The following is a 25,694-nucleotide window of genomic DNA, read 5'->3' on the forward strand; positions in this document are numbered from 1 at the left end:
TTCTGAAAGCTCATGTTCAGCTCCATAGTTCAAGTAAAGGGAAATTTAGATGTTACATAACACAATGACAGTTTGGACAATAGTGTGCTTCCAAATGTGTGTCAATTTTCCAAGTCAATAAAATAAAGGTTATTTTCCAGGCTGGCGTGGAAGAATTTAAATGGCCTGCATCCTAAACCCATCCAACACATTTAGATACTGGAACATCAACTGTTAGCCAGACCTCATCGCCAAACACCGGTATTGGACCCTTGCTTATGCTCTTGTGGCTGAAGAGAAAAAATCTCTGAAGCCAAAAAATCAAGATCTGGTGGGATAAAAACTCCATGGAAAGAGTTGAGGTTTTTTGGGGTTTGGAATGAGATGTTCAAGAAAATTTGTTGAAGCAGTACTTGTGATAATCACAGATTTTACATTTGATATATGCTGTATTTTTAGTTTGGATATGATAAGAATAATAGAGTTATACATACAGTATATGTATACATGTATATTGATGATGTATCTCCTTTATTGGCTTCTATTGGGTGTCTGCATATTTTGGCCAATTATTTCAAAGACAGACTTACTTTTCCAGGAGCGCACTCTGTTCCATCCAGAGGTGGACCCTTCTTGGTTTTGCAGAAGTAAGGGTTGTCCGGGTGACTGCACCACAGCTGTTTACAAGGGTCGAATGTACGAAACTGAAACACAGAAAAGAAGTTTGAGAAGTGAGCTGGCACATACTGTATTTGAAAAATCAAGTAGAAATAACTTCACTGTTACAAAAAGCCTGAAAGACTCAATGTTTCATTTCATACTGTCTTGATCATGGTGTTACATCACTGATTTAAAAATAAAATCCCTGTCGTGGCATCCACAAATCCCCAAGAGCTGCTCATTATTTGCCATTGCACACTGCATGCAGTAACGCCTCTCTAGCTCCTGCTTGCCATCACCAAACTTGTTGGTTTGTTTTCCTTGTTACAACACCACAAACATCCATCATGGCAGTCAACACTGATCCTCAGACTGGGTATCTGTTTATTAGGTGGATTTGTATGTTTTCAAAGATTATTTGTTAAATAATTCACAACTATGCGGTCTCCCTCTTAGTTCACCTTAGTGGGGGCTTATCACAAAATTATCTTTACTCAAAAATGGTATAGATTATCATTGAGTCATTGAGTGGACCTTTATTCTCTTCTGGCTTAAATTAGATAGCAATAACAACCTTTAATGAGAAGCCTTACCTTGACCTTTGAGCTCAACATTCCTATCTGTTCGTCATCGAAAACAATTGAACATTTTAGCAAAATTTCAGAGATCTTTGCCCATTGTATTCCTGAGATATAGCATTCACAAGAATGTGTATGGTTGAGCTGGCTGAGTGAAGAATACTGCAAAACTCGAAGAATTTACTTTGAAGAGTTGACTCAGAATTTCATAGTCTCAATCCTTTATATCTCACCGACAGCCGACAGTGAGCCAGTTGTTGTTTACAAGTGTTGTGGGCTCCACTATCAGAGGCACTAAAGCTGAGTGGATTATGGGGGGGGAGGAGGCAGCTTATTGTGAACCTCCTCTCCAGGGAAGTCAGTCGAACGTCTCTTTCAAGGATTAGAACACATGATCAGATTGATTTGAGCAAACTCATAAATGTGGTTTACAGCCGCCTGGAGTGTCTCTATACGCAGAGGCTTTGTGAACAACATGAGCCCCTAAAATTGCTTCTCAGAACCGTTCCTTTATCATTTCAACAGTCGGCCAAGAGATTCTGAATGTGGTCAATGATCTCTTCCTTATGGAGAGATATTGCTGACAGTCATGAAGCAGATAATGGTAAATGGTCTTGAGCTTATATAGCACTAATCCTATTCATACACCGCCACTGAAGCAGTGGGAGCAATTCAGGGTTACGTGTCTTGCCCAAGGACACATTGGACATGTTGTCCAGTTGGGAATCAAACCCTCGACCTCCCGGTTGAAAAGCGACGACTCTACCAACTGAGCCACAGCCGCCCAAGCTCAAGTTTGATGTTAATTTAAACCACATTGATTTCATTAGACTACACACATTTGTTTAAACAATAGTTTTTCAGTAGTTTTGATCATGAAAGAAGTTTATTTTGCTCAGATGAAAATCATCTGCTCCGTCTTCTCTTATTGGATTCAAACTGTTCGAAACTGTGTTATGATGGAAATGTTCAACACACCCTTAAAGCTTCTGTAAAGAAATTCTGGGAAATATAGTCAACTTTTGTACTTTTGCTGAGCACCTATCTCCCCTGCAGTGTTCAGGCTTTAAGAATCCAAGTCTTGAATTATCCACATTGATCTGTTGACAAAGGAATCTTTACTTTTTGTGGGATCTATATTACTTTACTTATTAAATATTTTTAATTTCCATGAATATATTTTGCTGTACTTGTAAGGTAAGGTATTTTTTGCCTTCTGCCTTTTTTAAGTACTGTCTTGTTGAACTAAATGTGCTGCTATACCTGATAAACCATTTTCAAGTATACTTATTAAATAAACACTTACTGACTCACGCTGAACAATTTAATTGGGGCTTTTCACTTAAAATAGTTGAACCAAGAAGAAAAAAAAGACTGCAATTGGAGCTTGTTCTCTACTAAAAGGGGTCAATGTTCAAAAACCACTTCCTCTGTCCATCTCATTCATTAGGACTTCATAGATCGACCGAAATACTTGAACTCTGCAGAATTGAATTCTCCAATTTTGCTCAATGTGCTTGGGCGAGTGGCTCTGTGTTTGCAGAGGCACACAAGACAATCAGCTGGATTGAGCGGCTTTAATTGCAAACAAACAAACAAAACCTTTTTAGCCTGTTACACAAAAATAAATACGGGCAAGTAATCCATCAGCCTGCACTTCACACTTGCTGCTCCCATAATTCAGACTGGAGCTCTGGCTTTGTGTTTTATTAACATCAAACAGAGGAGTCTGGGAAGCCCAACAAATATACAAACAAATATTTCTGGTAATAATTTTGCAGTGTACAGTATATGACAGTGAAAGTTTAATTGAATAGCTATTTCTCTTGACATCCTGTTGGTCTCGATTTGTCTGTGTGCGCAATTACTTCCACACATGTAATGCTACATATCAACATTTTATGACTACCTCATTTTACAAACTATGTGAGACTGGGTTGTACTTGTTGTTAGTTTGAATTGTTCCAGAAAAGTTTTAAATGATGGAGATTTTTGAGCACGTATAGTAGCAACGGGGATGCAAAGTTTAAAAATGCAAGCATGGGGAAGCTTGTAGCCTAATGGTTAGTGTGCGCCACATGTAAGGAGGATATATTCCTCCAAGCGGGTGGCCCGGTTTTGGAATTCAAACTGTGGCTCCTTTCCTGCATCCCATTCCCCACTCTCTCTCCCCGATTTCTCAATCTCTGCACTGTCCTATCTCTAAAATAAATGGCATGAAGCACAAAAATAAACCTTAAAAAAATGCAAGCATGGACAAATTGAAAATAAACTGTGTGACTGTCTGCAGTTTGACTCTAGGAAATTCAATAATGAAGAGATCATTGCTGTGATAAAGGGTTTTCCACAGCTTCTTGTTGTATTTCTCTAGTCAATGGAAGGAGCACACAATTAATGATTGGACAGATTTATGATTTTGGCTGAACTATGAATAAATTATATCAAATTATTTATAGTATATGGATCTCTTGTACTTATTTAACATGCAGTGCACATTTCTTGCCAACATCCCCATTTCTTTATCTGGTCACAATGTATAATCTGACAGAGCAGTCTTTTTATAGTCCTATATTTCATAAAAAAATACTAATTTTTCAGAGGGAGGCGAGTGGAGGAAGTTATATTGCTGACAGCAGTCTATCAGCATCTATGAATAACTCAAGATTTGAGCATGGAGCTGCAATAAGACAAACTGGTGGCAAAGGGAACACATGAACGAATATGATTTGATGTATGACTGTATCATAAACTATTGTTATCTTTCTCATGCCCATCTTGGAGAAGGGTTTAAAAGCTACAGCCTGAGATTGTTGGAGACCATCACACATGCAGAGCAATGACAAAAATCTTAAATGTGTCATATTGTTAAAATAAATGGAAAATACTTCCAGCATCCTGTCTGTGAACTGTAAGCTTGCACAAAACAATTACAAGTATTGGCCAAAATATGGAGCCGCAAGAGCACTGGAGGCTGCAGAATGTCCCCTCTGGCATTAATAAAGTATATATTTTTCTTTTAAAGATTTTTTGGGCTTTTTGTGCCTTTAATGGAGAGATAGGACAGTGGACAGAGTCAGAAATCAAGTTGATTGAGTGCTAGTTGAGCCCCTTTTCCCCACAGCTAAAGTTTCCCACTTCACCTATCTTCCATTTTTTCTCTTACAGATTTTTCACTGTCAACACACTGATGAAATTCACGAGATTAAAAATAAACTGGGCACAGACACCAAAATAATGAGCTGAAAGATGCACAAATGCTTTATAGAAGGACCCAAGTACTGAGGTGTTGGATTTTTAGTTCATAAATAAAATTCTAAATTTTCCCACCACTTGTTTTTGGTTCTAATTGATGATGGACTTTTGCAAAAAATCTACGCTTCCGAAGACAAACGGAAATTTAATTTCCTCAGAAGTTGCTGGATTTTAGTGGCTGTGTCTGGACAGCGACAAATACTCATCTGACATATTGACAAATTGCACATGGAGCCTCTTGACCTTCTAATTATTTAATATACTGGCATAACAAAAAATGGAGAGATTATCTCAGGAGGGGTTGATTAACAAGCCACCTGGTACTTTGATTTTTTTTCTTCTTTTTTGTTCTAACTCAGCCTGTTTACGTTCCACCATTTACTTCCATTTTAGGCTATTCAGACCGACTGTAACAGCCCTCTAATTAGCATCTTTACTCATCCTTTGGATAAAAATGTGATAGATTAAAGAAGATCAGTTGTACAAACCACAAAATATTTATCGCCTTGACACCTGCAGAGAACAAGCCAGAGGGTCCTGTGAAGTAATCAGATGTCTCTTAGAAGTGCTTACTGGTCCAAAGTCTTAGGGTCTGTTTTAGGGAGGTTGGCTTTTTTCATCATCTCCTTCTTCTAAAAAATGCTTTGGGGAACTTACTCCAAGAACTAAGTTGGATGACAACTTTTTCTCAACACTCCTAAAATAAATGACTTCTCTCTGTTTTTTCTCTTGTCCTCTGTTGTCCTCTGTTGATATTTACAGTGTGACACACATTTTAGGGGGGGGATAATCACACACTGTACAGGTAACGCCTGGCCAGTAAAACAAAGTGTGCTGCTTGAACTCACTGATGTGCAGATTTTATATCCCACTCCAAAGTCAAAGCGACACTGCTCATCCATGGAATAGTTGATGCCGGGAAGTTCAGGAAGCTGTGGCCAGTCGTGTTTGAAGGGGTCGTCCAAAAGACAGTCATACGTGCTGCAAGGAGAGATAAAAAGAAGAAGAGGATGTATTAAGCGTTTCCATGATAATCTGCTCACAAGGAAATTTAAATGCTGCTGATATTGTTTGCAGCTATTAAATCACACATAACAGATCCTTTCTGTTCATCTGTTCCCATAACAACCATAGACTGTTTTGAAGAAACCAAAATGGTTATTGTGATCAGCAATTTGGGAAATAATGTTTATTATTTTGAGTTTGGCATTTATTGTGCCCACTGCAATCTTGTTTTGTTCTTGTTTTTTTATTTGTTTTTTTACCACAAGTTAACATATTGCTTAACCGCTGCCCTGATTCATTGGTTGCAGCTGTTGGTAATTTTCAATCACAGTTAGCCATGCCCTAAGACATCCTGCTTTATCTGCGATTTAGCTCTACATTTTTGCTGCCATGACTTTGCAACATGTTTCTTCCCACCGTAGAGACTTTTGAAGTGTTTGTGACTGATCCTGTTTTATGGTACTTTTAGAACTAGTAGATTTTGAGGTATATTTATGTGTCTATATGTTACATGATTTTTTATGCTGTCACACTGCTTGGGGTTGGGAGAAAAGCATTTTGTCTTTTTCTATGTACAGATACATGACAAATGACAAATAAACGGAATCTTGAATCTTTATCTTGAAATGGGACCATCATTTTAAAAATGTAAATATACTGGTTCAATGAAGACTTAAAAGTACACATTGATACCATGAACTTATTTGGACAATGTTTCTTGAGGTAATTAATCAACCGAAAAATTTTATCAGTTTGTCACAATAAATCAAGGAAACTTATCAGTCTATATTTAACAATCCCAAATGAGTCACCCACTGCTGGAAATTTGAAAAATTGCATTATTATGGCAATAACGCACATATAGATAAAATTATAATGTATTTTCCAAGTTTCAAATCTATCAGTACTTTTCATACTCAACTTACTTATTGATCATTGAACAGCTTTGTATATGATTTCCATTAAACCATCCAAAAACAAGCCCGTCCTGTCCTATGCTTACAACTGCCCTGCCCTGAGAGTCTTTTTTTTCTGAGTTATTCTAATTGCTGCCACTGTTTATATTTGCACAAACATTAAACGATGTCAAGTATCTCCAAGGGCTTGAAAATTGAATGTTAAAAAAACAGGAACACAAACACACATTTAAAAGTTTGAATTCATAAAACAACATAACAACACTTGTAGAAAGGAAACATTAGGGCAATGGAGGTTTCAAAGGTACCATGATAAATATAGTTATGGAACTGTGTATAAAAGAGTTAGGTTGTTGTAGTATTTGCAGTATTTAGAGAGGGTGTAGATTTCCCTATGATGCACTGATTAACATGAAAAACAATTTGAGTTTGAATTTAAACAATGGCAATAAAAAATACATGTGTTCTTACCAAATCAAAGCATACATCAGATTGAGAGCAGCTGCTATTGAACATTTGGTTGTAGTTCTTAGTGAGCAGCTACATAGCACTGCAGCACTGAGCACTGCATAACAGAGTGTTTTATTGTTATAAAGCTCCAAAGTGCTCACTTGTTGATACATGAACCACTTTGAAACCTGAGAATGTTCCGACAAAGTGGTGCTAAAAACTTTCAGATATCGTGTAATAACAGTAGTTATGCATTTATATATATTGTTTTTTTACAGATTTGGCTTCATTCAGCCAGGTGGTGAGAAGCAGACTAGCTTAGTAAAGTCAAACAAGCTTTTTGAAAAGTGTAAAATGATTTTTTTTTTAAACTATAAAGACTCACTGCCACAGCTGTCCTTGTAACAAACCTTTCACATAACCATCCTTCACTATCACTCTGCAATTATACTTTCCACACTATGTAATGATTTGTCCTTGCAATGGATTCACCTATATAGCCTGGAGCTGCTTTCATAAAAGACTCTGTATGGCGATTGATTGCACATTTCAGTCGTTATCTCCTCTAATACGCCATCAGTAGTTTGGTGGCCATTCTCTACTGAACTCTCCCGGTCAGGAATTGATTCTTGTGCAGCTGAGGGGGAAACATAATGTGTGTGAACTGAACACAGACCATGGAGGCATGCGCTGAGCCTCTCAGCGTGCTGTCTATAGGGATGGGAAGATACCGTTTTATGTGAAGGAAGACATTTCAAATGCTAGCAATGAACACCCAACAGTGTTAGCGCTTAAAGAATCATTCTCAAAAGGAGGTACAGTAATGGTGGTTTTCAAGAGTATAAACAAATCCAAATGATTGCTGTAAAAAAACACTAGTGACAGTTTTAACTTTCAGATCACAAAATGGTTTGAAATGTTTTATCTACTGGTGAAACACGTCACCAGGTACACATTTCTTTAAAAGATCTATGAGAATAAAAATAAAATGTTGTTTGTTGATACACCATCCATGCATCTACCCATTAGCTTCCCCTACTTATCCTCAACCTTATATGTTTTTCAGTTGATTAATGAAGTGTTACAGTTGTGGCTTATAAGAACTATCCTTCACTATTTAACACATTGTCCAGTTTGGAATTGTGATAACATCACCTGTACAATTTTATTAACAATTAAAGCAACACAGATAAAGCAGCAAGATATGCCTTTTAAAAAAAGTTGTATTTTCTTTTGATAAATCCTTCAGAATGATTAAAGTACCAACACATCTTCTCTATAAATAAGCTTATTTGTATTGGCTTAACTGCAAAGCAAATCCCTGGTAATTTTCCTTGAATTCATCTAAACTGTACCTCTGCCACCTTTCACCACTGCTTGATTAGTTAAGACAGCCGTTGAGTCAAATGTAATCTATAACAGAACATCATTCTACTCATTTAAGAAAATGCCCTGGAAACCGTCCGCCCCCCTTTCTGTGAAAGTCAACATGAACTTACTGGATGTATCTCTTGAGCTCTTGTCCGCTACACATGGACCAGTGGTATCGATGGAAGGCAGCCTGAACCAGAGGAGCCATCACGCTTCCCATTGCCGTCTCGTCTCCGCAGCGGTTCCCCTGGCCGTCATGCTCCATCCCTAAGCTGCTCGCACAGGGACGGACAAGACCATTTTCAAAAACATGTGCAGGACATCAAATTGATGTGTTTCACTTTTTATCTATCTTTCAAATTCACACAGATCTAAGAGACTGATCAATAACTGATTTCTTAACAACTCAGATGAACAGCAAATAGAATCAATAGCTTAGTTTTGAATTCTTGACTTACCCTTTGTTTTCTGCTTTACCCTTTTTTAAACAAACAGACTGCACTTGAGTGAAAATAGAACATGAGAGTAGGCGATTAACACAACAAGCTGACTAAAACCATACTGAACCCATTCTGTGATGAAAAAGTAAGGTAAGTCAAATCTTTGAATGTCTCCATCTATGAAGTAACATATAGGCTACATTTGTAATTAACTTAAATTTGAAATGATTTCCGGTGCTTGGGGAGATGAGAGAAACTTTTCAATTGCAATAATCATAATAGAATTGTAAAGAGGCAGTTTTCTTATCTTCTGTGAATTCTGTGATTTCTCTTCACAAATCAAAATAAAAAAACTCCTATAATTGTGTTATATGTTTATATATTTTGCCTTTTTTTTTTTTTTTTAGAGTAAATAGGAAATGAGTGGATGGATGGGTGGGGAATGACATGCAATAAATGTCTCCAGCTGGAGATAAAATAGTCTCATAGCTTGTAATTTGTGACTGGTTGCCAGACCCAACATGAGCTCACCTGAAATGAGCATGTTAGAGCGGCGTTGATCGGCATTTAATTAGGTTCATAATTCATGCAAATTTGTCGCAAACACTTGCCAACTGCACAACACTCTTCAAGCTGCTCGCCAAGTTGACTTTTAAGACTTTGCACATGGAGATGGAATGAACAGTGTGTGATTTTACCGGCACATCCCTGTTTTTTATTTACACACGTTTTGGGTCTTCATATTGTCAAACGAAAATATGAAGTTAATTACAATTAATAATGAGTTCTTATTGTTTTCTTTTAAGGAAAGATGTTTATCATAGATTCTTTGATGACATCAATTGTTCAGTAATTCCAAGTGAGTGGAGAGCATGCTTCAAAGCATGTTTGATGTTTACACACAGATGTGAACGAATACATATTTCCCCATTGGGACAATTAAAGAAGAGAGTAAACACAGTTTGTATAGAAAAGTAATTAAAGGCAGCCTACAGTACTTTGTTAGTCAGAAGAACTTAAAAGCTCAATCTAATCAGAATGAAATCAATATACACTGCCCCGAACAGCAAGAAATGATTGGTTCACAAAGAGGACATTTGGTGACTTCATCTCTGTTGATTTTTTTCCTGCATCATTTGTTCCAATGATGTGTTTTTTTTAGTTGCCTTTCCTGACACTCAAGTCTCTATATCTTCATTTACAAATCAATGAAATTCAGTGTAACTGTTGTTATGTTGGGTTAAAAAACATTACTAGTACTAATACATAACTAATCACAGTGTGTGTGTGTTTGTGTGTAAAATAGTGAGAGGAAGCCAAGACAAAGATGTGTGTTTTCTTTTAATAAAGGCCTTATTGTTATGTGTGCAGTACATCCTGTGCTGTCCTTGTTCTGAATGACAGGTCATGTTGTACTTAATAAAATACAGTAAGCATCAATATGTGCTTGTCAGCACATCAGGCGTCAATAAAGCAAATCCCAATGTCAACAACACCATTACCATTACAGTTATTTTTAGAACTGCATGAAATATTGAAGCAGTTCTGCAGCTGCAGTATCAGCTTCGGCATGTCTCTACCACGTTCTGAGATGATGAATCTAAAGTTTTATTGGAATCTACTTACAGATGTAAAATCAACTACCACAGGATGAATAAGGAATGAACAGTTTTTTCTTCTTCTTTCCTTTCTTCTAAATAATAATTGGCTCATTAACCAATTTAAATGTTCTATGTCTTTATTAACTGTTGTGTGTGCATATACCTGTGTGTCTATCTCCATTTGTATCCATTCATGTCTCTCTTTTTGTATTTCCTTCTATCGCACTCCGCACATCCAGTCAAAGCAGACGGCTGTTCACCAAAAAAATAAGGACAAGCACTCCAACAATTTATCTTATTTATCTTTCTGTCTTTTGTAAATTGCCATCAGAAGAACTAAATAAGACCACCTAGAGTTGTGATACACGAAATAAAGGTTGTTTCACATACACCAGGGGCTTTGTTATGTGGTATTACTTCCTTATGGTGGTGACGGATTGTCTATTTCACGCATTCAGAAAAGTCACATAGACTCACCCCGGCTGTCAATCTAATGTGCGTAAGGCGAGTGTACCTGACACATCTTGTACCTGTCTGTCTTCTGTTCTCTTACTGCTGATTATATCAACATCCCATCAGACTATTCTGCCACAGAGATCATCTGAGGAGGCTATTGAGCCACTGTTTGAATAATAATTTGCCACCAATATCATTGAGCCATAAAGCAAATATGCTCAAAATGTCTAATGTTTTCCAGAAACCACTTATAGCACTTAACGTATATGTAAATTAATTCATTTAAATATAGACAAACTAAAAGTAATCAAGCCTTTTCTGTGAAAAATAAAATGGCCTTTTAAGCATGAAGTCTTCCTGGTTCTATGGTCACATAATTAATTAAACATATGGTTGCCTGGAAACAAGGGGTGGCCTGTCTTGAATAAAGAAAACCCGATTTCCCCATTGGATTAACTCTGACTGCTTGTAGAAACAGTGGTGTGACTGCTTCATTACATGGATCGACATGTCAAGCCTGATAGACGGTCCTTTCGGGGTTAATTACAACAAAGAGCGCCTGCACTGGGATATTTTCTTCTTTGTTAGTTGTCACTGAAGGTCACACATGGGGAAAAAAAGTGAAGAGATGCTCAAACTCCACCACAGCTTCCCCTTACCAAAATAATATATTAAACTCCAGTTTTAAAGCTGATTATTTAGATTGTAAATATTTCGCTTTAAATAGTGAAATTGTGATCAAAAGTAACATAACAACGGTGGGAACAATTTCTGCTATGTGACTCAGGACATGTTAAACTGTGTTTGTAATTACTCCGTGTCTGTAACTTTTTGTTCTGCTGCTGCCCCTCTTGGCCAGGACACTCTTGCAAATGAGATTCTTAATCTCAGTGAGGTTCTCCTGGTTAAATCAATTTAAAATAAAATAAAAATAAAATAAAAACAACATTCAACTGCAAATTTCTAGAAATTATTTTAAGGACAGCCCTTGGGAGAACAACTCTTCAGTTACTAGAGAACAGCTGGCGTCTAATGGTGTTATAGCTCTCTGGGTGTGATGGGAAACTTTTAAGGGCTTCAGGTGTAGCCAGCAGTAAGCAATGAAGGTCTTTGAGCCAAGACTTTATTTTCCATGAATTGCCATTGTTTACAGTCCGACTATGGCAACTTAAGTTGACAAATTAAGTCTTTTAGCAGGTTGTTAGCTGCACTTGTATGCAGGTGTCTGTTTTCAGAGATGAATTGAAGCTAAATTGTCTTTAGATGGCCACCAATCGATTGAAGGAGTACATTATGATGGATTAAGTGCCCTCCCTTTTGCTCTCCATACTAGCGATTTTTCTTTGTACAGCAAATGCCCTCTGAAACCCAAAGTCACAAATTAAAATACTTAAAAATGTATATGCAAACTCCTGCACAGTCTTACTTGCAATGTTTTGGTCCCAACATAATGCCAGTTAGTTCATTGCAAGTAAGACAGAAAGCATAACTTTTCTATGTACCTGTCTAAGGAAATCGATGTGCAAAGGTTTTAATTACAATTTAAAGTACAAACAAAAGAAAATATGCTTGTAAGAGCCTCTTGGCTACATTGATATGTAAAGGAAACTACTAGCAGCCTTCTGACACAAATACAGTACCTAATAGTTCTTTTTAAGTCCTGCCTCTGATAGGGCAAAAAGCCAATCACAGTTTAAGATTTTTGGGGTGGCACCTGGGGTGGCCATTTTGATTTCTAAGGGGGGCCATGCCATCCCTGGCCACACCTATGGACACATCTCTGCTGTGCGTAGAGATTTCTTTGGAAAAAATGTACAATTCTCTTTAAAAGAACAGAGAAGTTCTGATATGACTTTGGAAGGGTGTACAAATATTCCCCATATGTGCACCTGTAACTGTAACTTCAATTATGGGTTCTAAATACACAGAGGAGAACCGTTTTAACTAGCTTGTTTTACAAAGTGACAATGTAATAATATCCACATCTGTGATTGAAATGTTGAGCTCTGACTTGTGTCAACACCGGAGAAAAACATTATTTCTGCTCACTGCGAGCAGTTTATTGAGTGTTGTGATTTGAGCCAACAGCTCGTCAGTACTGATCACCACACTTCTGTTCATTTGTCTGCCTTCAATACCAAAGCACTTGATGGCCTACTGTTTGCAATGCAAAGTGAAATTCAAAGAGCAGAGAAATTAAATGTTTAACTGATGCAGTGTGGACAGCCAACGTACGATCATGCGCAACGCGATATCTTACATTCAGGTCCTGTTGGGACACGGTATAATGACTGTATTGAGCCATGATTAGGTTGTTGGACGTTATATTACCCCCAAAAGAGCTCTTGTTGCAATATCTTATTCAAAATTGATCTTAATCATTAGTATTGGGGTATCCCCTGTGGCTAAAGCTTGGGACAATCCACTAGCTGGAACCCACTAAGACAAACCTATACTGGTACATTTCTTATTAAGTCTGTTCTGCATTAAGGAGTATTAGGATAACACTGGGGGGAAAAAATCTGAGAGTCATGATTGAAGTCATAAATTTACGAGAATAAAGTTGTTCATTTAACAGAATAAAGTCGTAAGAGAAAAAAGTCAATCATTTCCAAGAATTAAGTCATACAAGTTGTACATTCACAAGATTAAAGTTGTCAATTTATGAGATTAAAGTTGTTAATTTAGTCTCAAGTTTCATCAGAAGAGCAGCAGCTGCCTGTATGAAAAAGGAACGTGGAGCATCTTGTGAAGTTATACTTGAGTATAGGTTTCACATATAAGGAAATACTTTCTTGTTTAGTCTGTAACACAGATTGACTGAGTATGAACTCTCTGTGGAATGATCTGCTTTAAAACAACAGTTTGACTAGGTCTCAAAATATTCATGTTGTTGGGGCATTACTTGTGCAGATATGAAACTACGCATTCTTTTGCGAACATCAGCATCACAAGTATCAGGATCCTGAAAAGATACTGCAAGAAACTGGGGCTTTTCCTGAGAAAGAACCACACTGACTTCAGGAAATCATCTCTTTTGTGACAGCGGCTTTGAGGGTTCCCCGTTAATCATTTTCGCGCAGGCTGATGGCTGCTCTTCTGATACAACCTTTCAGAATAATAATTTTAACCATAGCCTAATCTAAATTGATTTACGAATTTAATATCATACATATTAATATCAGACATCTTTAGTCCCTTAAATTTATGACTTTAATCTCGAGGATGTATGACTCTTTTCTCGTAAAATTTTGACTTTAATCGAAAAAAATGTATGAAAGATTTTCTTTAACTTGGCCCTGATACTCTGTTGTAGTTCTGGGCTGGGTATCATATCTTCCCACATATCCAATGAAAATTACTCAAATCGGATTGGATCAAAACAGCATAAACACAGTATTTCAATTAAGTTGTTTTTTTTTGCATTCTCTTCATGCCGCCATTTATCTCAACAGCTTAGGAAGAACTAAAGAATCTCTTAGCTGTGCTTTAGTTCAAAAGCTTTGATGCTGTCTCAGAAATTGTGAATAGGCTTTTTTTTTTACTTTAATAAGACTAATCTGGAAATTAAATTCAAAGAATTGTCTCAAAAGACCCCCTCTAGGATCTCCTTTCAGCACTCAAAATCTGTATGTGTGTGTGTGTGTGTGTGTGTGTGTGTGTTCATGTTCAGTACAGCGAAAAAACTATGTTTCCCTTTCTCTGAAGGTAAAACTCTCTGTTCTTCTGCCCCCAGGGTCAGCTGCAGAGCAAACTACCGTGAAGTTGGAGGATTCAGTGTCGCGCTCTAGGAAAATTCAGCAGGATGGATGCTTGCTGTATCAGCTGATCGACTCAGTCAAACAGAGGTTGACTCTGTCAAACAGCTGCACCAGCTTGAGGACAGTTTCTCTTTTCTTCTACGCCATCACCCTCCTTTTTAAAAAGGTATTTCACTTTCAACAAACCCAGAAAAAAATGTGTTGTTCTGATTTCTTAGGTTACTTGCCACATATGATGTAAAGACCTAATGAATCTGAACTTTTAAAACCAATTTGTGTCTCTTTCTGTAGTCAAATTCTGTTTGAATTTGCACAATGACTCCAAACATATCGTACCTGTTTTTTTTGCGTGTTTTGCATTTACAAAGTCATTTGATAAGTGCTTTCTGACATTTCTCTTGCCTTTACAAGATTCAACATTTCATCCCGCTGTGATCTAAGCTCATGTGAGTGTTGTTATCTCTACATACTGAATGCGGGTGTGGGTGTGTGAGGAAAATTGAGCAAGAGTGGGGTCGATGGTGCACATATTTTTAAAGTGTAAGGGCCTTATTTGTGACTTAGGGCCTTTTTTAAATTGATCTCATCTTCATAGGGAGCTTTTATTTGAGTCAGGCTTGTAAAAAAAGGGAGACCTTCATTCCTAATTGGTTCCTCTTGATCAGTTTAATTGGTCAAAATGTAGTGTTGGGCCTTGTTTTCTGCTCTTGTTTTGCCTGTTGAATTTGACTTTGTTGCACTGCTGATACAAACGTAACGATTCCTCCTTAAGACTAAATATTTTTAGATTCAAGTCCTCGAGCGATTCAGTAAACAAAACGTCTTCCTGTCTTATCAGGGATTCACATTTTAAGAGATTTGCATTAGCGTGAACATTAATCTACACTTTTACAAACCTGTAGTATTTGCTTAGTGTTTAACATAGCAGTTTATATGCCTGTGGTTTTGGACATTTGTTCAATAAACATTCTATAGAAATTCAATAAAGGCTAACATGTTCAGACAGGGAGAGCTAAAGGCTGAGCTGCTTAAAGGTTCCCTGTGCCACCAACCCTCGTGATCACAGGAGAAAGAGCCTCAAGTAAATATTCACACAACATGTGCAGCTGTGGTGTACTGCGGACGACAATTACTACCCTTGACAATCCAGCACAGTGTCAACTTGGGAAGATGGATGTGTGTGTTTAGGAGTTTCAAAAAAACCTACACGGACAGAGAAGGAAGATCACAACAACAAGAACCTACACATGTCCGGTCTCGTGAGCCACAACAAAGGCTGATGAGAAGCCGTCTTCATGGTTCAGTGTGCAGCTCCGAACTGGGTGACACATTCCTGTGACTGGAGCATAACCTGAAGGACAAAATGAGGAAGTATGAAGGTTATTGTAAGAAGAAAATAGAAAGCAAACCAACCTTTTGTTAAAAAGATAGATGGCATTAAAGGAAGAATGTGCAACATTTTACACATGAATAGTAGCAGAAATCCAGTATATCCTGTGTAAACATCTCTGAGTCGTGACTGTCGACAATGAGCGCGCATCCCGCTGGCTGTATTGTTGTCTAAGCCGTGTTTACATCAGGTTTACAAGGACGGGCGGTCGACTCATCTCCTTGCATATTAAAGCTGTTTTAGTCAAAGACTGTAAGAATAACGAAGCCTACTCATTGCTTATGTTGATGTCACGTAAAAGTTTTAAGATCATAGTCGTTCATTGTCAATTTATTTGCAATGTGAAGTTATGAGCTAACTAAAGTGTGCTAACATTAGCTTGCTAACAAAACAATGCAGGCCACAGGCGATTGCAGCTAAAAACAAGGAAAAATGTGGCTGTCACTTGCTCTTAACTTCTCCATGCAAACCTGAGTGTAGAGGCATTGGTGTGTTTTAGGAGGCGAGTGGAGGCTTTTAGTATGGCGGAGGTCTAGCCAAACAGCAGTTTGTTTTGGTTTCATTCTGGTGCTCAAGGGCGACATCTCCATTTACTCTTCCATTCTTCCTTTAATGTCGACAATGAATCCTTTACTGTTGCTTGTCATTATTACTAATTGATCAAACTGATTCTGATTTTAAATTGGAAGTGCAATTAATCTGAGAAAATCTTCTCAAATGTTAATTTGTGAATGCGCATCATATGTGGTGACAAATCAGTTCATTACATGCTGAGCGACAAGGCAGGAAGCTGATAATAGTAGCAGGCTGGAGAGTCAAAAGGTTTTTTTTGCAAAGTAGGAAGGAAGCGTCTCCATGTTTGTCAGCCTCATGATTATTAAACACGCCTGCAATTCATACTGTTGCTTGGATTTCCTGTTACACTTACGCATGAGATTTGATTGCATCACCCCCTGCAAAAAAATATTGTTGATATTAATAGCTGTCTGTATTGAAGCTACAGATGGCAGCTCTTAATAACCTTATCAGTAGCACAGTTGGAATAAACATGTGCTCCTCATTTAACCCTTTGCTCAGGAGTGGGTTTTTTTGTATCAAGGCAGAAAAAGACAGAAACAAACCTTATGCAGCAGTGTGAGCAAAAAATAACCTTGTTTGGCACCTAACCCACAAATATTGTTCCACAAGAAGTGAGCCACACATTGCCAGGCACAGAAAGACATTAGTGAATATTGATTTTGGCAGAGTACTGCTAATATACAGAACATCAGGCACAGTGCCACTAATAGTGATCTGTCCTGACCTACAAATTAAATTACTTGTCAGTTAGACACCCAAACCACAATAAACACAGTCATCCCATGAATGGAAATCTCATATCTCCAGGTTTTTTTCTATTGTCATGAGAGAAAATAACCATATTGTAGGAAATGTCAAAACCTGTAATCTTCAAAGAAGATAACTGTCTTGTTGTTTGTCGATAATAAATGGATATAAACTTGGATTTCTTAATTCTATAAAAAACTATTTTATTTCAAAACCAATTAATAATTTAGTTATGCCAGCCAAAATATTAGCGGCCTACCCTTTTAACAAAAATATGACTTTGTCATAAATGAAACAAATTCCACAGAAAACAAGCTAAATTGAAATAACAAAGCCGACCCACAAAAAGGTTTACCCACACAAAAAACAACCCACATTGATATCTAGATCACTTTAAAACTCACTTAGTGAAATGCTCTCTGTGCTCCTTCAGACAAAACACATTGACTCCTCATGCGTTATGCCTCCAAATGGTGTAATTTACTGTGGGAATTGGGAATTTAAGTGATGTCCCCTTTGCTTTTACAGTTCAGGTCCAGCTGCCCTAATTTCATCTGATGGCCCACTTCATTGTTACTATGCACGAACAACACAGAGCAACCTGGGATCATTTGAAGGCCTGCAGGCTGCTTTTCATTAGAATTAAGCCAAACAACCGCTAGTATAAACATAAGTGATCGCTTAATCTCGGTCATGCTATGTTTCATCAGGGCTGCCAAAAAAAATGTGTTCATTTCTATTAATGAATTACAGAATGAATAACGTCTCAAAAACGTAACACTGATTAATTGCACTCTAATGTCAAAGTCTAGCAATCATGCGACCGACATGCTAGAAATATCAGAGATTTGATTTTTATTATTTTATCAATCAGAGGGATCAACACCATCCGGACACACAGTCTGTCTGCTTACTGAAAAACACACACACACACACACACACACACACACACACACACACACACACACACACACACACACACACACACACACACACACACACACACACACACACACACACACACACACACACACACACACACACACACACACACACACACACACACACACACACACACATCATTAAAACTTTTAATACATCTATTGATGTGCAAACTTTCCTGCTTAATCTAAATCTACACCCATACACTAAAAGTGTGTAAAAGCTGCATGCCGTACAGAAAGATCTTTTCGATCATTGGGATCCGTTACTAAAAAGACACAAACTGAAAAGGATCGAGGTAAGCCACCCGGAGCGAGCAGAGGTACAAGGATATTTCAGTCAGGAATACTACACCTTGCATGGTAATTCTATTCATTTAAAATCCTTAGATGTTAATTACATTCACTTTTCTGTCGACGGAAGTTTTTTTTATATCCTCAATCTTCCTCAATGGGAGAGCAAAACAAGTCACCTTTCTAATTCAACTATGCTTAAAGATTATAGTATCACACCCAGTAATAATCTTTTGAATTAGTTCATAATTATTCTGTCAGTGAAAAAAAGTAAAAAAGAGAAGTCTGAATCATAAATCAGGCCTGAAACTTAATTTCTTAAAAAGTGAAGCCAATGCAAATGCTCCTTGGCAGCCACAGTCTAGTGACACATTTCTGTTCTCATTCTTCTTGGGTCACTTTTGACTTTAAATCAAAAAGCTAAATATTTTCAAACACAGTTGCTCATCTTTGCCCAGATGATTCAGCCAGAGTCGTTTTATGTCTATCCAAGCCTCGCAAGTGCTCCAAGTGCCTTTCATCTACAGTCATCTGAGCAGAGAATAAATGTGACCTGACTTCTGGAACCCTTTTACATCCAAAATGTCTGCATGCACTTAAAAACGCCATTGGAAGTAGGCAAAAAAAACATGTGAAAATGCATTTAAAACAGACACCCAATTGATCAAGAATCTTTAATGCTTTCCTCCATTTGACAGAATGACCTGCTATGAACAACTAAAATAGTCCTTGTATGTATATTTCCTATTTTACAGAATGATACCCTACTCAACTTTGAAACATAATAATTCCCTGCATAGAGGGAGAAGCTGAAAACCGATCAACAACCTTTTATTTCTAAAGCGCCCAAATATGAACAAAAAATATCTCCTGACTCTTTTATAAAGAACAGGTTTAGACTGTACTTTTTTTTTTTAATTTATCAATTTACAACAAGCTAGGCAACAGCAGCAAGGAAAATGTCCTTTATACAGGAAAAAAATGTAAGAATAGCCATCTGCCACGATTCAATGGGAAAGAGAGAAATGTATAGAGACAGACAAATAGACAGACTTCTCAAAGCAACAACACCAACAACAGATAATACAAACTAATAGTAGCAAAATTCATATTGTCAGAGCATCTGGTTTTATTCTCCCGCCAGGAACATGTTTTGTTTGTTCCTATAGTTTGATTTGATGGATTGGATAGCTGTTCATGGAAAACTGAACTGGCGTTTTCTCCCATCCTTTTCATCAACAGTTTCTATCTACCTATCATTTTCTGCTCACAGTCCATTTGGGGAAATCTGGTCAATTGGTTTGTTTACTTCATACTGTGGAAATTCTACGATTCTGAAATATGTCACACTCAAACAGAGAAGATTAAAGCCATCTTGATTTACAGCGTGGCTCTGGTCCATTGAGGACTATCAACGGCTGAGGGAAGGAATGCAGAGGAGTGATTGTTTGATGTTTTCCCCAGACAGCATTGGAATTACTCTGCCTTTGACTAGCACAGTCCTACAGGAAGCCATGAAGTCCATCATGTCTTAATATATTGATAGCATGAAAGAAAACTGGGTCTGCTCGACAGGGGAATTGTCCGTAATGATTGATAAATGACACAAAAAAAAGAGACATCAACTACTGGTTTATTTATCCCAAGAGATTTCAGCTGTGATGACACACAGTTTGCAAAAGTATACATCATTAAAACAACTGAAATACAAATGGCCTGACAGTAAAGGTACCACTACAAACAACAATTCATTTTTCTCTCCACCACTGAGAAATAACTGATGGACAGGGCTGAAGCACTTATCTTCTCTTCTGTGTCTGGCATGACAAGAAGCTTCAAAAGGTTTTACTACTGAACACAACAAAAGTAAAGTGAGAGTAAGGTGAGAAAAATTGGGGGAAGAAAACAGAAAAAGTTTTCTATAAGTGTTTCATACGTGCCAAAGAAAAGTATATCATCAACTCAGTGTCTTGAACAAAAACAGCTGGAATAAAGTGTTACTGGAATATTTTTTACATTAAACACATCAGAAATATTTTTTTATTATAGTTCCAGACATCTTCATTTCTGGCCAAAGCTCAAATCTTTTTAGCTAATTAAATGCAAAAAAAACCAAAACTAAATACAATTGTGATAGATGCTGTAGTTAAGCCCCTTCTGCACTTGTAATCACAGAGTTTGGAGAACCAAATGTTTATCATTAAATATAATCGATGAAACGTGCTAGGTAGCTTATCACAACAAACCCATTACCACTTTGTGTGTTACTGTCTATGCCTTCTCCGGGTCTTGTTTGGATACAACAATCAACTCTGGTGATGCACATATTGCATATTGTAAAGACTATTGGCAATGCTATGTCAGAGCAGCAATCCTCCAAGTTTTCTATGTATACCTGAAGCTAATGCACTTTGATAGCTCACAGGATCAGTGAAGCTTGCAAATGCTTTAGCCATGCCAATATGCCTGTATTCTGCAGGCCTATGAATATATTTCATTTTGTCTCAACAAAAAGAAAGGATTGAGCAAATTAGCCAACGCTAACGCAACGTTAAAAACAAATGCACTGCTGTTCAAAGGGGCAATTAAAAAGGCATGAAGCCAGTTAAATGGGCTTTAAATGGTGCTGACTTTAGGTTTTTCATTCCTTACCCTCATTGTTTCAGTTGGGCTGCTGTGGAGAAGAAAATAAGCAAGCAAGCAGTCGTTTTCTGGCAGATGGTGTAAAATGCCTTGAGCCTGGAATTTTAAAGGGTCTGTATTCAGATAAACAGAAAGTAAAGGAGGGTGCCAAATAAGAGGCACAAAAGGCCCTTAGGTGTTACCTTCAGTGGATGATTATTGGTGATTGATCTTGATGAGCCAGGAGTTTTGATTGTTCATTGTTCTTTTTCAAGGCATATTAAACGTTCCATATACAATTTGCATAATTACTCAACTTTTAAAATCAAGACAAGATTTTAATTCCATTGAAATGAATATGTGGCAGACAGAGCCACTCAGAAATGTCAAATGTAAACTAAAGGATCAGTCATGATTACTAGGATGACAATTTGTGAAGAACGATGTGATTGACAGCCTCCTGTTATAGATTAAGCACAGAAGGCAGGTGAAAATGCTGCAGGCAACCGCATTTTGAAATGTGTCTGTGTGTCCCCCGGGTCTTACCCTGCATCCCCGTGGGACCGAAGCCTTGGCGAGTGAGGAAGATTGCGTGGTCGTGGTGTTCTGCGTGCTCAGGGTCGCCTTTCTGTTGCACAAATGCCCATCGGCACACATTCTCCAGGCTCCGTGATGGGTTGCCTCTTTCGATGAGGCTGATGGACTGACGGAGGACAGATAGAGAGATATGCATTATGCTCAACCTTGACCGTAAATGAACATGCTTGTATTGCGTCAGCAGCAGTATGAAATGTGGAAGCTGTAGACAGATAAAAAACACAGTTCGCCTGGTGTGATAATAAAACAGATAGATAAGACTGAATTTCAAGTCAGTCATCTAAAAATAAAAGCAGGCACAAATGCATTTCAAATAGGCTGTCACTGACTTTTCTGCACACTGTGTGAGCATCCATGCGTGGCTTTTTAAAGAATTTGTGAAAGGGTATTCAAGTGGCTGACACCTGCAATCTGCATACATTTTTCTTCCCCATTTAGCTTTTCATATGTATTATTAATCACTGTGGATGTGTCACAAACATACTCCATGAGGTTGAAATTATCATCTGAAGTACTTCATATATGTATTTTTAATGGAAATAAAAGCATAATAAAAACAATAATAGTATTTAAACTGCTTCCAGTTTGGCCCCTAAATGTTGGCTTGATTTTGTTTTACTGTGCGTAAGAATGAAAATAGATTAGAAACGCATGCATGAGCTGTCTACTAGATCTACTTAAAATAGATACAGAGAAGTGTTTAGTTTGCTTAGTTTTCTGTTTATGTACTCTTCTAATGACATTTTTGACTTGAATCCAACTACTGAATAAATATTTGTAATTTTCTTTTCCCCTGTGTTTGCTGTTAAGCCAATGACGAGGCTCGAAATCTTTCTTTAGCCACAGCCAAAGAAACTGTTCGGTGTGCAGCTTTCGGTGTGGGAAGGATAGATGGAAGTACTAGTGCTGACCCACTGCAGAAAAACATCCAACATGTTATCACTAAAGGCTCTGTTTAATTTATGATTTCACTCGACCACAGCTCCTGCAACATTCTGGCAAATGCTGATTACTCTAAAAGCATCAGACCATTGCAACTGAAGAGAATACAGTAAATGTGCCGTGCGATATACAATTGCAAATTATATATTTTTTCCAGTCCTGATCATAAGTTCAAATGTAGGTTCTTCTTGTATTTCTCCAGATTCTCACATCACTTAATCACACAGGTAAATACTGCATTTTTAAAATGTCACATTCATTTGGATTTTATGTAAATAGTACTTCGATGTCATTGTTATGCGGTAGCCGAACCTGTTCTTTTTTATTGTATTGTACATACTTTACTTTTTTTTTTAGAGTTGTACTTTCTTTTGATTGTTCTTATTTGAAATCTCTATTTGTAAGTTTCTTTGCATAGTTAGATTCATTATACAAAAACCAGCAACCAAATTTTACCAAGTAAGTCTGAAAGTATTAGCGTGGACAAATTAAGACTATACTACTCCTGATGTAGAAGTATACCTACTCCTACTTCAAAGTAAAAAGTGTGTCTGTTGCGTTAGCTGGTAAACCTAAGTATGGAAAAAAATCAGTCAATTCGAGGGGTTTTGCACAAAAAACATTTTGCTGAATGTAGGCTTTTATTCCTTCCTATATTTTGACAAAATATTATCTCCCTTTTTAAATAGGGGCCTTTGTTTTTTATTTATTTTAATGTCTAGAACTTTCACACTAATAAAATATTTTAGTTTAAAGTTCATTTATTGTTGGGCTGACTGCATATATTTTTTCTTGCCCTTATAGGCTTTGCATATGTCTGTAAAACGATTGTTGAGGCACACTTCCTAAGAGAACTTTAAAATTACATTATAGCTCTAAACATGCCTGTTGACAATTAGCCAGTCAAAAAAAATATATACAGGCTTCTACTGCATGTAAGTTATTATCACTTTTTCTAGCCAGCTAGCTTGTTAATACAAACAGGACAATAATCAGAAAATGTTGTATTGAGGAGATGTGTTAATATCTTTGACTCCTGTCTCACTTCTCTCTGATATCCTTATCACTTTGTGGAGACCTTTATCTGGTAACAGAGGAGGGTAGGTTAGAGTGGAGGGGGAAAAGTGACAGATTCCCAGTCTTTGACTTATCTGCTCTTATTCCTTTAAATGTCAGAACTGTCAGGGCCATTTGCTTTACAATTTGCTGTTATGTGTGCATGTTTACTGACTGAGGCCATTTCAGGGAAGCTGATTGATTAAATATAAAAATGCGTCTGTTGCTGTGACATGGTCTTACAGGTAATCTTTAAAAACAGTGGAAAGCTGTTGGACTACATATTGATTGTATGTGCTTTCAATTTGTTCTAGAAGTCTTGTGAAGCCTTTTTATGTTTTGTGCGGTACTTCACTTCAGATAGTCTGTTTCTTTTCAATTGGATTTTCTTGTTTCTTTACAAGTTCTTTTATTTCACTTTTTTGTTCTTGTGTTGCATTTTTTTTATTCTCTGAATTGCAGTTGTGCACCTAAAAGCACAATGAGAGCAGAAGACCTTTGGCTCTGATGAACTGTAATCAATTTTAATTTATGTCATGTTTTTTAAAAACATTTGCTGCTTTTAATGAGTTACGTGTGAATAAAAATAAAAGTAGCTGCAGTCCAGTAATTAAAACTTTTTTTGGCACTGACACTTGAGTATCTTTATGATGTGTTTAAATCAACTCAGTTTCCTTCCACACTACCACTTTCTTGCACTCTCTGTGGCAATTAGGCTCTAACTGAGTTTCTACAATTATCTGTTATATTTTGGCATTTACAAAAACAAATGAGCTAAATTTTTTTGTGCAACTCACCTTGGCATATCCAAGCATGATCATCCTCACCAGGACCACGTTGATATGGACTCCCAGAGACTCGTCATGGTAAATCTCATTGACCTGAAAAGGAAGGAAAACAAGCAATAAAGCAGATGACGGTTAGTAGCTCCCAAAAATATAATTTCTTTAAAAGCATCGGCATCACAGACGTGTTTCCTTCTTCTAAATGTTTCTACAAAATGGAATATGCCTCTTTTACCCTTTCTATCATTATTATTGTCTGCTGTGTCTTGTTATGTTGTTGAGTTAACCTCTGAGTATAATGTTTTAGCTTTGGTAAAAGCACTTCTAAACACGTTTTAATAGGCAATATATAAAGTTATTACTATTCTGTATCTTTTGCATGCTTTTCTATCTTTTTATTTTTATTTTTTATAATTAATCCGTTTGCTGTCCCTGAGACTTCTTCAGTTTGTTTTTCCTGCCAAAGCAATGTTTGAGGGAGTTGTCATTCATGTTTAATTTACGTGATTCAATTTCTGTTATTTTTTGACATGTACTCTTCCTTTTTTTCTATTTAACTTCCTGCCTCTCTGTGTGTGTGTGTGTGTGTGTGTGTGTGTGTGTGTGTGTGTGTGTGTGTGCTTACCACTTTTTTTAATTGTGTGCCTTGCCTTTTTTATTTTTAACTGTCTGGTTCCCTCAGCTCTGTCTGATGACGCTCATCTTCCAGTTTCTTTGCCAGTCCTTTTTCAAACCTTTCTTCTCATGTGGCTTGTGATTCTCTTGGGTTTTCATAATTTTCTGTATATTGATTTCCCTGTGGATGTTTTTTTGGTTTGACATTTATGGACTTAGCATTTTGGACTAGCCTTGAATCTTTAAGTCCTTTACTTCTGAATCTTATACCAAACTTGACAGTTTGTGTGAATGGAGGGTGTTGTATGCTGTGCAGATTGTAAAGTACATGAGGGAATTCTCATCTGTGATATCTGGCTACATCATACATCATCTACAGAATAGAAGAGAAGCATGTTTAGTATGCAAACCATAGCAGCTCCCTGTAGGCTGTGAAGTAATGTAAAGAGATCAGAGTGAGTCAGGGAGCTGGCCAGAGAAGGACTCTCCTCAGATAGCCTGACCAACATTTTCCATCCGCTTCAAAGTGTGACATTTTTTTTTCAAGCACATGAGCTCCAGCTGTGGCCCAGTTTTCTCAGTTCTCGGCTGTTTTACACCTCATTTTCTCAACATGGTTATCTTTCACAAAAGCTGTGTGTGTGTGTGTGTGTGTG

General features: G+C 37.3%; 1 protein-coding gene across 1 annotated transcript in view; it reads right to left on the reverse strand.

Annotated features, from left to right (window-relative positions):
• adamts3 (ADAM metallopeptidase with thrombospondin type 1 motif, 3) overlaps positions 1–25,694 on the reverse strand; it is a 148,423-nt gene that overhangs the window by 44,831 nt on the left and 77,898 nt on the right. Inside the window, exons 6-11 of the mRNA XM_065947669.1 lie at positions 24,436–24,519; positions 21,590–21,746; positions 15,716–15,821; positions 8,341–8,484; positions 5,318–5,450; positions 570–683 (exon numbers count right to left, since the gene is read on the reverse strand). Coding sequence (XP_065803741.1) covers positions 570–683; positions 5,318–5,450; positions 8,341–8,484; positions 15,716–15,821; positions 21,590–21,746; positions 24,436–24,519 — 738 coding nt within the window. The remainder of the gene's footprint in view (positions 1–569; positions 684–5,317; positions 5,451–8,340; positions 8,485–15,715; positions 15,822–21,589; positions 21,747–24,435; positions 24,520–25,694) is intronic.

This window comes from Labrus bergylta, chromosome 2, assembly GCF_963930695.1.
Source record: "Labrus bergylta chromosome 2, fLabBer1.1, whole genome shotgun sequence".
Classification (NCBI taxonomy): Eukaryota; Metazoa; Chordata; class Actinopteri; order Labriformes; family Labridae; genus Labrus; species Labrus bergylta.